Source organism: Chelonoidis abingdonii, chromosome 15 (assembly GCF_003597395.2).
Source record: "Chelonoidis abingdonii isolate Lonesome George chromosome 15, CheloAbing_2.0, whole genome shotgun sequence".
Classification (NCBI taxonomy): Eukaryota; Metazoa; Chordata; order Testudines; family Testudinidae; genus Chelonoidis; species Chelonoidis abingdonii.
Genome location: NC_133783.1, coordinates 23,149,579 through 23,163,027, shown reverse-complemented (window position 1 = coordinate 23,163,027; position 13,449 = coordinate 23,149,579). Strand labels below are relative to the sequence as shown.

The window sequence follows — 13,449 nt, the reverse complement described above, 5'->3', positions numbered from 1 at the left end:
GAGACCTTGTGCATTCTGGGACTTCCCAGTTCTGAGCTGGGTGAGGTGGGGAAGGGAAATACCTTCTAGGGCACTTTTAACCTAGGGAAGTCCCTAAGCATATAAGATTTGAATGAAACAACTGCTGGGACTGAACATAGATTATGACCACACCTTTGATCCTCACAGTGGAGTATCAGTGAAGGTTCAGGGCTGTTTAGCAATTGAGGCGAATGACTTGGGAGCCGGATGCATGTTCAGAACGGGAGAGAAGAAGTTGGGAGGTCAGGTGAAGGATCTGTCTGGGTTGGGAGAAAAAGAGGGTGCACAGGCGCAGCGAGCAGTGGATAAGGAAGCGTTCATGATTTTGGTGGGGCTCTTCGGAAATTGTGAGCCTGCGTGCTTTTTGAATTCCTCCATCACTGTAGTTAACAGTCCTATGCAGTAGCAAGGGATTAGCTCACTAGATAGTGTGCAGCATTGTGGAATTAAGACCAATAGACTATAGGAAGCACGGAATAGTCAGAGCACATCAATGCCCAGCCTTGCCTCTTCCCTCCTTTGGCTCCCCCACATGTGCTGGGGACTGGGAAAAGGGCCAGATTAGAGCCTCTTTGGCAGTAGAAGGAGTCTTTACCTCAGGATATTCCACAGAGAATATTTCCACTCCTTTACAGTCCCTTACGCCTCTGGAATGACATAATGGGGCCTTGGCGCAATGTCGAGTTGGGCCCAAAATCTTCTTTGCAGGGCTCTAGAGAACTACAGCTACTATAAAATGTCTCAAATTGCACCAAACAGCAACGTTATTATTCAGAATGCTAGCATGACTGAATCATTCACATTGTTTTTTTAAAGCTTTACTAAGTTGAATTTGGTCACAGTTGCTTTGCAGGATACATATAAAACCACCTGGATCCGTTGGCTTGTGGCCAGAGAAGATACACTATAAATTTAAGGATCTGCCCAATGCTGATTTCCAAAAGGGTGAGAACTGAGAAGATCTCATTAATAAATCATTAATTTTTGGACTACTCCCATAGACAAGAAGTGCTAAGAAAAGAATCAGGGAGGAAACCTGGAAATGGTGCAATTTGGCCTCTGCTACCTTTCTTGTAAACTATAAACTGCTTCCTTTTACTCCTGAACTAACGTCTGATGTGTACAATAACAGGACAAAGCTAAAGTTGACCAACTAAAGATTCCAAGAAACATTTTGCCCTTCTCTTGTTCAAATATGGTTCATATAAAGTATATAGTCCTGGGAATTGCCACATCATGGAGATAGTGGCAGAAACAGACAATCAGCACAATGCTTCTTTCTGGCCAGAATGCCTGAAGAGAAGTTAAGCGGCAGAAAACTCTGGAAGTAAAACTTGAACCTCCTCTTTCCTCTAAAAGAAAATCTGGAAACTATTTGTCATCTCACCTGTTTCCAAAGTGGCCCTAACCTCCAGCATTTGCTTATTTATCTTTGGCATTAGGTAATCCTTTATACTTATCACCAACCCTTCATGAAATTAAATCATCTTTTCAACAGACTTTGGGGTGGAAGAAGTGAATTTTGCCAGTACAAGCTTCTGAAGTTCTGGGGTACAATCCAAACCAGTAAGGGGCTGTGTCTCATAGACTCATGGACTTTAAAGTCAGAAGGGACCATCATGACCCTTTAGTCTGACCTCCTGCACATTGCAGGCCACAGAACCTCACTCACCCACTCCTGTAATAGACCTCTAACTTCTACGTGAGGTACTGAAGTCCTCAAATCATGATTTAAAGACTTCAAGTTACAGAGAATTCACCATTTTCACTAGTTTAAACCTGCAAGTGACCCATGCCCCATGCTACAGAGTAAGGCGAAAAACCTCCAGCATCTCTGCCAATCTGACCCAGGGGAAAATTCCTTCCCAACCGCAAATATGGCAATCAGACCCAGAGCATGTGGGGGGCAAGACCCACAAGCAGATACCTGGGAAAGAATTCTCTGTAGTAACTCAGAGCCCTCCCCATTTAGTGTCCAGTCTCTGGCCATTGGGGATTTTTGCTAATGCCATTGCCGATGGGCTACATGCCATTGTAGACAGTCCCATCATACCACTCACTCCATAAATGTATCAAGCTCAGTCTTGAAGCCAGTTAGGTTTTTTGCCCCCACTACTCCCCTTGGGAGGCTGTTCCAGAACTTCACTCCTCTGATGCTTAGAAACCTTCACCTAATTTCAAGCCTAAACGTGTTGATGGCCAGTTTATATCCATTTGTTTTTGTGTCCACATTGGCGCTTAACTTAAATAACTCCTCTTCCTTCCTGGTATTAATCCCTTTGATGTATTTATAAAGAGCAACCATATCTCCCCTCAGCCTTCTTTTGGTTAGGCTAAACAAGTCGAGCTCTTTGAGTCTCTTCTCATTTTCCATTTCTTGGATCATCCTACTATCCCTTCTCTGCACCTGTTCCAGTTTGATTTAATCTTTCTTAAACATGGGAGACCAGGATTGCACACAGTATTCCAGATGAGATCTCACCAGTGCATTGTATAATGGTATTAACACTTCTCTGTCTCTACTGGAAATACCTCACCCAATGCATCCTAGGACTGCATTAGCCTTTTTCATGGCCACATCACATTGACAGCTCATAGTCATTCTGTGATCAGCCAATACACCATGGTCTTTCTCCTCCTCTGTCTCCTCCAACTGGTAAGTCCCCAGCTTATAGCAAAATTCTTGTTGTTAGTCTCTAAATGCATAAACTTTCAGTTTGCACTATTAAATTCCATCCCATTTCTATTACTCGAGTTTACAAGGTCATCCAGATCTTCTTGTGTGATATTCCGGTCCTCCTCCTTATTGGCAATACCTTCCAACTTCCTGTCACCTCCTGCCCCATAACCTTAGACGCCTCACTATGCTTTACAGTTGTAGCTGCCACCCTGGGCCATTCACACACAGCCTGCCAGCATGCAAATCGCAGCCTGAATGTCTGTGTATAGCCACAGCCCTGGTCCAGCAACTCTGACCCCAGCAGCCTGTCAGCAACATGCCAGCCACACTCTGGCTTTCACCAGCCTTGGTTACTACTTGCAGGGTGACCCCAACACACTCCCAATCCTGAATTTTCCCATACACATGTGTCCAGCCCCTCCTGGGCAGCTCAGATATAAAAAGTCCATTGCTCCTGTAAAGGGTCAATATTCAACTGTTTGTGACTTTAACTGGAGTTACCAAACAGATCAGTTTAAACACAACACTGGATTAGTTTAGATTAAAAATAAAGCATATCTATTTAATTACAAAGAGAGAGATTTTAAGTGAGCACAAGTACAAGGTATTAAAGTCAGAAAAGGTTACAAGAGAAATAAAGATAAAACTCTTTCTAGTTGCTGAAACTTAATAAGCTAGACTTGGTTCAAGGTAATATCCCAGCATCAGAGCTGACCAAATTCTCTGATCAGGATCTCCCCCCAGAGTCAAAGGGCTGGTTCCTTTGTCTTCTTAGGTGGAGAGAGAGAGAGAGAACCTGGTGTGTTTTTGCCCCTCACTTTTATAGTCCTGTCCCCCTTTGAAATACATTTTCCTGGGGGTTACCCCTAGATAAAGTTCATTCCAGCTGTGAGGAAGGAAACAGGGAGTCTCGTGGTACAAGAGGTTCCATATTGTTGTTTGCTAAAATGCAGATTGATCTGTTCCTGCACCGTTTTGTTGCCAAAGAATGGCCATTTGACAGGTGATTGCCAGTCAACTTTGAAGACACCTGGCTAGAGGTGTCAGCTTGTCCTTAGTCTTTGAGAAAGTGGTTTACCCACTCCCCAGACTAATCTGGTAAGCACATTTGTAGTCATAATTTCAGCTTATGTTCATAATTCTTAATAAGCATTTCACACATACGTTACACAAGAATATTGATGATCAATGTGTCATTAGCTTTTAAATGATACCTCACAAGGCATATTTTGCACAAAGATTATTACACTAATGTGTAGGGTGTGCATACAGAGATGCTTTCGGTCATAGGTCTTCTAAGAGCTTTGGCTGTGATAGACAAAAATTAATTTTAAATATTGTTATTACTTGGGTGAACTCTTTTTATGGGTTGAGTTAAAACTCCAGTGAGATTAGCAGATGTGAACTTGCCCTCCCATTAACATAACTGTAAGCATAAGCCTCACTTAAGACAAAAAGTGTGTCTGTGTGTGTGTGTGTGTGTGTGTGTACCTACCCAGCAGTTTTTGTTGAGTCTTGTTTTAGATTGTGTGTGTGTGTGTGTGTGTGCGAGTGAGAGAGAGAGATCACAGAACTGAGGTCACATAAGAACAGATGGAGTGTGAGAGGCAGCCTGAAGGAGCAGCTAAAAGCATGAGGCTGACCCTGGGACTGTTGGTAGATCTATCCAATTACAACTCTCAGGACATCTGCATCACTCTTCAGGCCGATTATTAGCTAAGAGCTGCAGTTTATGACAAAGGGTGAAAGGGGACAAGCCTGTTATTCTGATATTCCGTTGTGTGGTTAATTCAGTGCTCAGAAAACTAAGGGACTGATCCACTCTGAGCCCAGCATAGTGCAGGCAGAACAAGCACTATCAATGCACCCTGACCTGTAACATCCCTTGCTATTCTATTCCTGGATCACAATGCAACTCGTCTGAAACATCTCAGTCCTGAACAACAACCTCTTTTCCTCTGTCTCTGCTATACTAAGTCTGGGAGACTTATAATATACTTCCTCGAAGTGCAGGGGCGGCTCTAGACATTTTGCCGCCCCAAGCACGGTGGCATGCCACAGGAGGCTCTGCCTGTCGCTGGTCCTGCGGCTTCAGTGGACCTCCTGTAGGCATGCCTGTGGAGGGTCCGCTGGTCCTGCAGCTCCACCGAAGCCGCGGGACCAGCGGACCCTCTGCAGGCATGCCTGCAGGAGGTCCACCAAAGCCACGGGACCAATGGACCCTCCACAGGCATGCCGCTGAAGGCAGCCTGCCTGCCACCCTCCAGATGACTGGCAGAGCGCCCCCCCGCAGCATGCCACCCCAAGCACACAGTTGGCGTGCTGGGGCCTGGAGTCGCCCCTGTTGAAGTGCTTATGCTGAGCCTTTCTCATTGAAAATTAAAAGTGTGCACATAAACTCAATAAAGAGATTAGATAAATGCTTTCCTAGGAACAGCAGGACACCCTGTTGTTGGCTAAAAGGATCAGGACAATAAAATATCTTTTCCAGTGCCAGAGAGAAGCTCCTGTTCCTAGACTCTGCAGAGAGTGTTTCACCCTGGGGTAGTAGGGAGAGACATTTTGTCTGTTAGGTCTTCTTTCCCAATCTGTTTGATGTACTATTGTCCTTCCTTATTGCTAGGGCCCTACCAAATTCAGGACCAAAAAAATGTGTCGCAGACCGTGAACTCTGATCTCCCCCATTAAATCTGGTCTTTTGTATGCTTTTGCCCTACACTAAGCAGATTTCACGGGGGAGACTAGCATTTCTCAAATTTGGGGTCCTGACCCAAAAGGGAGTTGCAGAGGTCACAAGGTTATTTTAGGGGTGGTCACGGTCAGTGTTCCCTCTAATTTTCCCACCCATGTGTGGAATGACTTTTGTGTGACACATTACCTTCAAATTGATGCACATAACAAAATTCATGGGGTGGGAGTGGGGCAGAGGGGTTTGGAGTATGGGACAGGGCTCAGGGCTGGGGAAGAGAATTGGGGTGCAGGGATGTGAAGACTCTGGCTGGGGCTGTCAGCTCTGGGGTGAGGGCGGGGATGAGGGGCTCAGGGCTGGGGCAGAAGGTTGGGGTGGGGAGAGGGCTCCAGCTGGGGGTGTGGGCTCTGGGGTGGGGCCAGGGATGAAGGGTGCAGGAGAGTGCTCTGGGGCTACAGGACCTCTCCCCCGCAGCTCTCTCCCACAGCAGCACCTGGGCTGGGGAGAGAGGCACCTCTCCCCGCCATGGATGCTCTGAGGCTGGGGCTGCAGGATAGGCACCCCTGGCCCAGTTTTTGGCCCCCGCAGGTCCAGGCCAAGGCTGGGTTGAGGGAGGGGTGCCCCAATGGGTCTGGGTCAAGCCACCCGGGTCCGGGCCGAGTGGTCCAGGCCAGGCCACCCGGGTTTGGGTCCAAGCCAGACCGCCATGGTTGGGTCTGAGCCGGGCTGTTTGGCCGGGCTGCCTTGGCTGTGCCTGGACTGGGCTGGGCTGTGCCGCCCCATGGCTGGCTGCCCTGCCAGCGCCACCCTGGCCATGGCTGGGGCTGGGCTGCAACGCGCCACCTCAGCTGGGTTCAGGCTGGGGTAGGGGTACCCCAGCCATGGCAGGTCCAGGATGCAGCATAGTTGGGACCAGGGGGCCGCCCCAGCTATGGCAGGTTGGGGGCTGGGCTAGGTTGTGGCCGGGGCAAGGCCACCTCTTCCCCGGCCATGGCAGATCTGTGTGTGGGTCCCTGAGTGCCTGCGCAGTGCTAAATAGGCTGCTGCATGGCCGTGCAGCTTACAGGGAACTTAGGTCACGGTATTCCCACCCTTATTTATGCGCTGCCTTCAGAGCTGGGTGGCTGGAGAGTGGCAGCTGTTGGCAGGGAGCCCAGATCTGAAGACAGTGCCTTGCCAGCAGCAGTGCAGAAGTAAGGGTGGCAATATCATACCATGCCATCCTTACTTCTGTGTTGCTATTGGTGGTGGCTTTCCCCCCATCAGCAACCGCCGCTCTCCAGCTGCCCTCCTCTGAAGGCAGCACCACCGCCAGCAGCCGTGCAGAAGTAAGAGTAGCAGTACTGCAACCCCCACTACAGTAACCTTGTGCCCCCCGCCCCACAACTCCTTTTTGGGTCAGGACCCTTACAATTACAACACCATGAAATTTCAGTTTTAAACAGCTGAAATTCTGAAGTTTATACTTTTTAAAATCCTATGACTGTGAAATTGACCAAAATGGACCATGACTTTGGTAGGGGCCTACTTATCACTGCTAATAGCACCCTAGCAGGAACATCTTGGTTGAAGCAACTATCTGCCATTCAGAAAACTGCAGCCATCAAAATAAATGCCACTGTCTTCTGAAAAACTCAAGAATCTACATTTGTTTCCTGGTTTGGGTTTGTCATTTATCAAACTCACAGTGGCAGACAGGTGGCACTGGGAGCAGACTAAGTTGTTTCTTATTAGGAGCACTTACCACGGGACTTATGGAAAGATAATTGGAAAGCCAGATGTAGCCGACTGTCCAGGCTGCTGAAGTCTCTTTCACTTGACCTCAACCAGTTAGCTGTGAAACAAGGTCATATGTTTCCCATCCTCTCTCTAGGTCAAGGATGCTACTCCTCACAAAGCTAATCAAAAAAGGAAGTTACCAGGGCAGGTGAGTGGCAAGGGGGATTGAATCTTTTTTCTGTCACACTGCAGTGGAAATCAATGGTATATCAGAATGGAAGGACCTGAGAGAGAGTGAAAATGCTTGCCTGAAAGAGAGTGGTAATAACCTGTTTGGGCAATAAGCTGTAAAGCAGTGAAAACATGGGCTAATATTTGTCACATATTTGTTGTCCTACCTAATACCCATTGTCTAAACTCATTGTCTCCTTATGGAGCTTAAATTCATATTTAATTTCATTCTGTAAGAAAGGTACCTTTCTAAAGTGCCACTGGAGGGGCAGCCATGTTTAGGTCCTGAAGGATGGGGAGAAATGTGCTTCAACTTTTTCCATGGCATGAAGTTAGATCAAAGAATCCCAGTAAAGTTAATACCATTAATACCAATCTAAACTCCAGCCAATAACCACTGGAAATGTACTGGAAAACTGGAGTTTCTATAGTGATACAAAGACCTAACAGAAATTTGGACAACACTGTGCATTTACTATGTTAGGGAGAGCAAGAAATATGAACTTCAATTCAAAGAGGACCTAGAATTTGGAATGCATGAAAGTTCTAAGCCTGTATTCCTTCTAGGACACTAAGATTCCAGTTCTCTTAGGAGCTTCATGTGGGTGGATCTCTGCACCTGCCTGGAACTCCTTGCAGGATCAGAGCCTCCTTGCAGGATCAGGATCTCCAGCCCAGCATGCCTCTCTAAGTGCCTCTTCTCTGCTTCCTAATTAAAACAAGCCTTTAGTAAAACAAGCCATCAAGATAGCAGCCCAGGAAGGGTTCACTGAATTCTTCAGAGAGAAACCTCAGCTCCTTGTTAATTGACAGTATCATTCTTGTCATTGGTGAACCTGGCTGAGCAACAAAAACTTTGGGTCTTAGGATAAGAAATTGAATTTTTCAAGCAAGTTCCTAAATTATCCATTTTTGTTATCTCCAGCAGCCATTTGCCCAGACTTAAACCCAGACATGTTGCACTGTAAAGATGGAGCAATGCCATCTGCCAGCTAGACTGATTGCAAAGAGCACTCAGCCAAAGAAGATATGCTTCGTCCAAAGCGAAGAGGGTACTCACAGCAAGGCATCAGTGCTGCTGCCAAGAGGTGGAACTATTTCTCTTCTTTTTAAACACAGAAGAAAAACCACTGGAAAAACCTATATGGTTTCCTTGCTAAGGTCTAGGTGCTCACTAATTCTAGCAATATGGGATGTAATTTAATTATATATAGTAAATAATATTTGTATAAAAACAAGCCTGGCCAAACAGGAAAACCACATCAGATAGTGTTATTGCTTCTCTGGAAATGCTGCTGCTGACTTGGTACTCCTCCTTAGTCTTTTTTTGGTAAGTCACCCACAGCCTGCATCATACAAAAACAGAGAGAAAATCACTTACGGGAGGGCCTCGGGGACCGATGATGGACATGCCTGCTTCTCCAGGGGTTCCCTGCAGAGAGAGACAGAGGCAGAAAGGGTGTGAGAAAAGGAAGATTAAAAAGGAAAAAACTGGAAGGCAAGGAAGCAGAAGAAGGAAAGAGGAGGAGGAAGAGAGACATGTGAAAGCATCAGTGAGAAGACAAAAGAGAGCAAAAAGTGAGATGAAGAAAAGAACAAGGGTGGATAGTGAATCAGTGAGGGGAGGAGAGAGAGGTGATTGCATGAGATAATGAGGAAGAGGAAGAAAGACAATTAAAGAAGAGAGATCAAAATAATCAATATTCACATTCTCTAGAGAGACCATGATTAACTTGTGATTGCTTAGAGCCCTTCCCACCTGAGATGATAAACCTCCTTCGTCCTTGTTGCTCATGAGAGGAGGCCATTTTGAAGTGTCCCATCACCCTTAAGAGACGGTACCACTATGAGTCCCTTTGGTGAGGAACATGAGACCTCATCTCATGCCTGCATACTCCCCATGCCCTGGAGCACACATTTGCCTCCCCTCTATTTGATCACTCTTTTCGGCCTGAAGCTTCACCCGCCCTAGTCTAGGGACTGAATGATGCAGAGAGGTATAACTGGGAGTAAAGCTGTGCTGTGTAAGGGGAAAATGAGATGTTCAGCAAGGAAAATTATAGACACATAAAATACTTTTTGGATAAAATGCAACACAGAGGCCCTGACCTCTTGTGATTATTAAAGATCCTGTGACACTATTAGTAAGAGCTGTTACTCTGACGCCCTGGGTAAACTCTAATTCAGGTCATGACATTTTGCCTCCCTAAATTTTCTTTGTGAAATTGAATTGATGATAGTGATGTTCATTTCCTTTTCCAGTCTATTGCTGTGTGCTTTTTAAACAGATTTCACATCTCACCCTAGATGCACCTGCATTTCAATGGCAGCTGTATACCCAAAATGTACACACTTTATCAAGTTTATGAAGCAGTCAGGGTGCCTTTGGAGTGAAAGGTACAATGTAACAGAAAGACATAAGATCACTATTAGGATGGAATAGTCTCCTGAGGTCAGTTGTGAAAGCACCATCACTGGAGATATTAAAATACTGGCTGGTTAACCCAGCTCTGAATATACACTGGAGACCACATTGTATATCACAGGGTAGGGCAAGGATAGCGAGACAGATTGCATAAACCGCAAGGTCTTTTTCAACGCTAGTACTTATGATTTTTTGAATGGATCAAATGAAATTTAGTGACCAGATTGGAATTTGAGAGTTTAGGTCTAAAGTAAACTAAATAACTCCATGTGGAAGCAGCTTAATGTATTGTACCCAGAAATAAGTTGCTTGGTCAAATCTGGTTTCGAAAATAAGTGGGGACTAACATGGAGACAAAATGTTCTTATGACTTAATCATAGTTTGTATGCAATGATAGACATTTATGGTACGTCTATACTGAGCTAAGAGACCCGAGGCACAGCTGCAGCTGGCCTGGGTCAGCTGACTTGGGCTCACAGGGCTCGGGCTGTGGGGTTATAAAACTGCAATGTAGATCTTTGGGTTCAAGCTGAAACACCGCCACACGGACAGTTCTGCTTAGGGTGACCAGATAGCAAATGTGAAAAATTAGGATGGGGGGGAGGTAATAGGAGTCTATCTAAGAAAAAGACCCCAAAATTGGGACTGTCCCTATAAAATCAGGACATCTGGTCACCCTAGTTCTGCCAGCCAAAAACCACTGGAGTGCAATGTAATCTGGCCATGCCCCTCCCTCCTGGGTTCACACTAGTAAATATCTTCACCATTCCTTCTCTCTGGTCACTCACTACAGAGGAGGGATGTGCTGCTATGAAAACTTTTCCACTGCATAAGACACCTTCTGTGTTCAAAAGCAGGGATAGGCCTAAGCGTCAACGGCCTCATCCAGATTTAAGTAGCAGCTTTCCCTGAGTTCAGATGTTCGGATCTGAGATTCTACTTTGGTAGATTAATAGTGTTAAAGAGCAGCATTAATTGCTGAAGAAAGACTAGCATACTTAGTCCATGGCTCTAAAGAAGTTACTTTCTCTTTAAAGGGAGTAAACTTTATTCACTGGACTTGGAAACAGGATTTTAAGTCACAGAAAGACAAGTGATCAGAGAGAAGAATGATCTGGCTGCAAAAAGGAGGGACAGCCTCCCAGTTTTCCTCAGTTCAAAGTGAAGGAAGAGTAGCAGTGATTTGGGGAAGAATGTTCTAACTACCTAAAAGAAAAGAAGAGAGAAACTGAGTAAAGAAAGCAAGAGTAAAAATGGGGAACTTTGGGCAACTTAGAGGCAGCTGTGACCTGCCATGACCTGGGGAGTGGAAAAGTCCTGTTTGTAGCTATTTATAAAAGGTATTCACTTTGGATTAAGAAAAAAACAGCAAAGTTCTTCCTGGAAAAATAGAAGCCTTCAAAGCTTCATATGACTGGCAGACTATCTCAATATGCTTTATAATACACAATACATGATTGATAGTCACAGATGATAGATTTCAAGGTCAGAAGTGACCATTATGATCATCTAGTCTGACCTCCTGCATAACACAGCTCATCAAACTTCCCCTAAAGCACTGACTAGAGCAGATCTTTCAGAAAAATATCCAATCATGATTTACCCAGAGATGGGGAATCCACCACAACCCTGGGTTAGTTGTTTCAATGGTTAATTACACTCATTGATTAAATGTACCCTTATTTCCAGTCTAAATTTGTCTAGCTTCAGCACTGGATCACGTTGTATCTTTCTCTACTAGACTAAAGAGCCCATTATTAACTATTTGTTCCTCATGTAGGTACATCTAGACTGTAAGCTAATCACCCCTTAGCTTTCTCTTTTTTTAAGCTTAATAGTCGAGCTCCTTAAGTCTATCGCTATAAGGCAGGTTTTCTAATCCTTTAATCATTCTCATGGCTCTGCTTTAAACCCTTTCCAAGTTATCAACATCCTTCTTAAATTGTGGAACCAGAACTGGATACAGTATTCCAGTTGCAGCTGCACTAATGCCAAATGCAGAGGTAAAATAACCTTTCTACTCCTACTTGAGATTAACCTGTATATGCATCACAGGATTTTCATTAGCTATTTTGGCCACAGCATCACACTGGGAGTTTATGTTCAGCTGATCACCACAACCTCCAAATCTTTTTCAGAGTCACTGCTTCCAAAGTTCCCCATTATGTAAATACAGCCAAAATGGATACTGTTTTCTTCTGCCCAGTTTACCATGCGATCCAGATTGCTCTGTATCGGTGACCTGTCCTCTTTGTTATACCACTCCCCCAATTTTTGTATCATCTGCAAACTTTATCAGTGATGATTTGATATTTCTTCCAGGTAATTAATAAAAATGTTAAATAGCAGTGTGCCAAGAACTAATCCCTGCAGGACCCCACTAGAAATATATCCATTAAATGATGATTTCCTATTTACAACTACATTTTGAGACCTACCAGTTAGACAACTTAAAATCCACTTAATGAGTGCTATGTTAATTTTATATTGCTCTAGTTTTTTAGTCAAAATGTCATGTGGTACCAAGTGAAATGTCTTACAGAAGTTTAAGTATATTATGTCAACTCTATTACCTTTAACAGCCAACTTGTTATCTCACCAAAAAAAGATATCAAATTAGCTTGACAGGATCTATTTTCCATAAAGTTGATTAGCATTAATTATATTACCCTTGCTTAATTCTTTATTAATCAAATCCCATATCAGCTGCTCCATTCTCTTGCCCAGAACAGATGTCAGATTGGCAGGCCTACAATTACCTAGGTTATCCCATTTACGCTTGTTAAATATTGGCACATTAGCTTTCTTCCACACTTCTGCAACAGCGCCCCCATCTTCTAAGACTTATTGAAAAATCAATATTAATGGTCCAGTGATCTCCTCAGCCAGCTCTTTCAAAACTCTTGGATGCAACTTATCTGGATGTGCTGATGTTAAAATATTCATCTTTAGTAGTTGTTGTTTAACTTCCTCTTGAGATACTAGTGGAATGGAAAGAGTGTTATTATTTGATACAACTACATCATCTGCCAAGGGGGCTTTGACATCTTGGAGGATTTGATAATGCTGATTGGCTACCAGGAGAATCCAAACAGGGGACAAGAGGGAGTGACCTGAAGAAGAAAAGGAAGGAGAAGAAGAAGAACCAGATTTTCATCTTGTCTTTCCCTTTCTTCCTATGGTATGTCACTGTTTTGTTCCCTATCTTTTTCACCGAGGTCTGAACAGGTTTGCCAATACCATACTCTTTACAGATGTTCCCTCAAACAATGGCGTGAACATCTAGACATTTCCTAATTTCTGCACATTTTGCTGTTCGTTTTCCAATTAATTAGATGCTGCCTGAATTGATCCAAGGCACTTCTGTCCCTCTTTCCCTTTTGAGTGTATGATGCAGTGGCATCTGAAGACATAAAGTGTTGACTGACATTGAATATTTCATGACATTTGTGTCACCGATATGACGTATTAGTGGCTTTGTAAACTACCAGCTCTATGTAGGGACAAAAAACTCATTCAATACTTTTCAAACAGGTTAGGCAACCGCTCAGAGAGACAGGAAGTACTGCAGGGTCTTTTTTCTTTAAATGGAGAAGATATGATTGAAGTAAAAAAGTGTATGTGTGTGGAGTGGTGGCCATATCTTTCCTGTTCCCCTCCGTGTTTTTTCACTATGTAACTAA

The 13,449-nt window shown here is 44.3% G+C and overlaps 1 protein-coding gene across 1 annotated transcript in view; it reads right to left on the bottom strand.

The window, feature by feature from the left end:
• COL13A1 (collagen type XIII alpha 1 chain) overlaps window positions 1-13,449 on the bottom strand; it is a 160,196-nt gene that overhangs the window by 86,079 nt on the left and 60,668 nt on the right. The window contains exon 7 of the mRNA XM_075072611.1: window positions 8,722-8,772. Within this exon, the coding sequence (XP_074928712.1) occupies window positions 8,722-8,772 (51 nt within the window). The remainder of the gene's footprint in view (window positions 1-8,721; window positions 8,773-13,449) is intronic.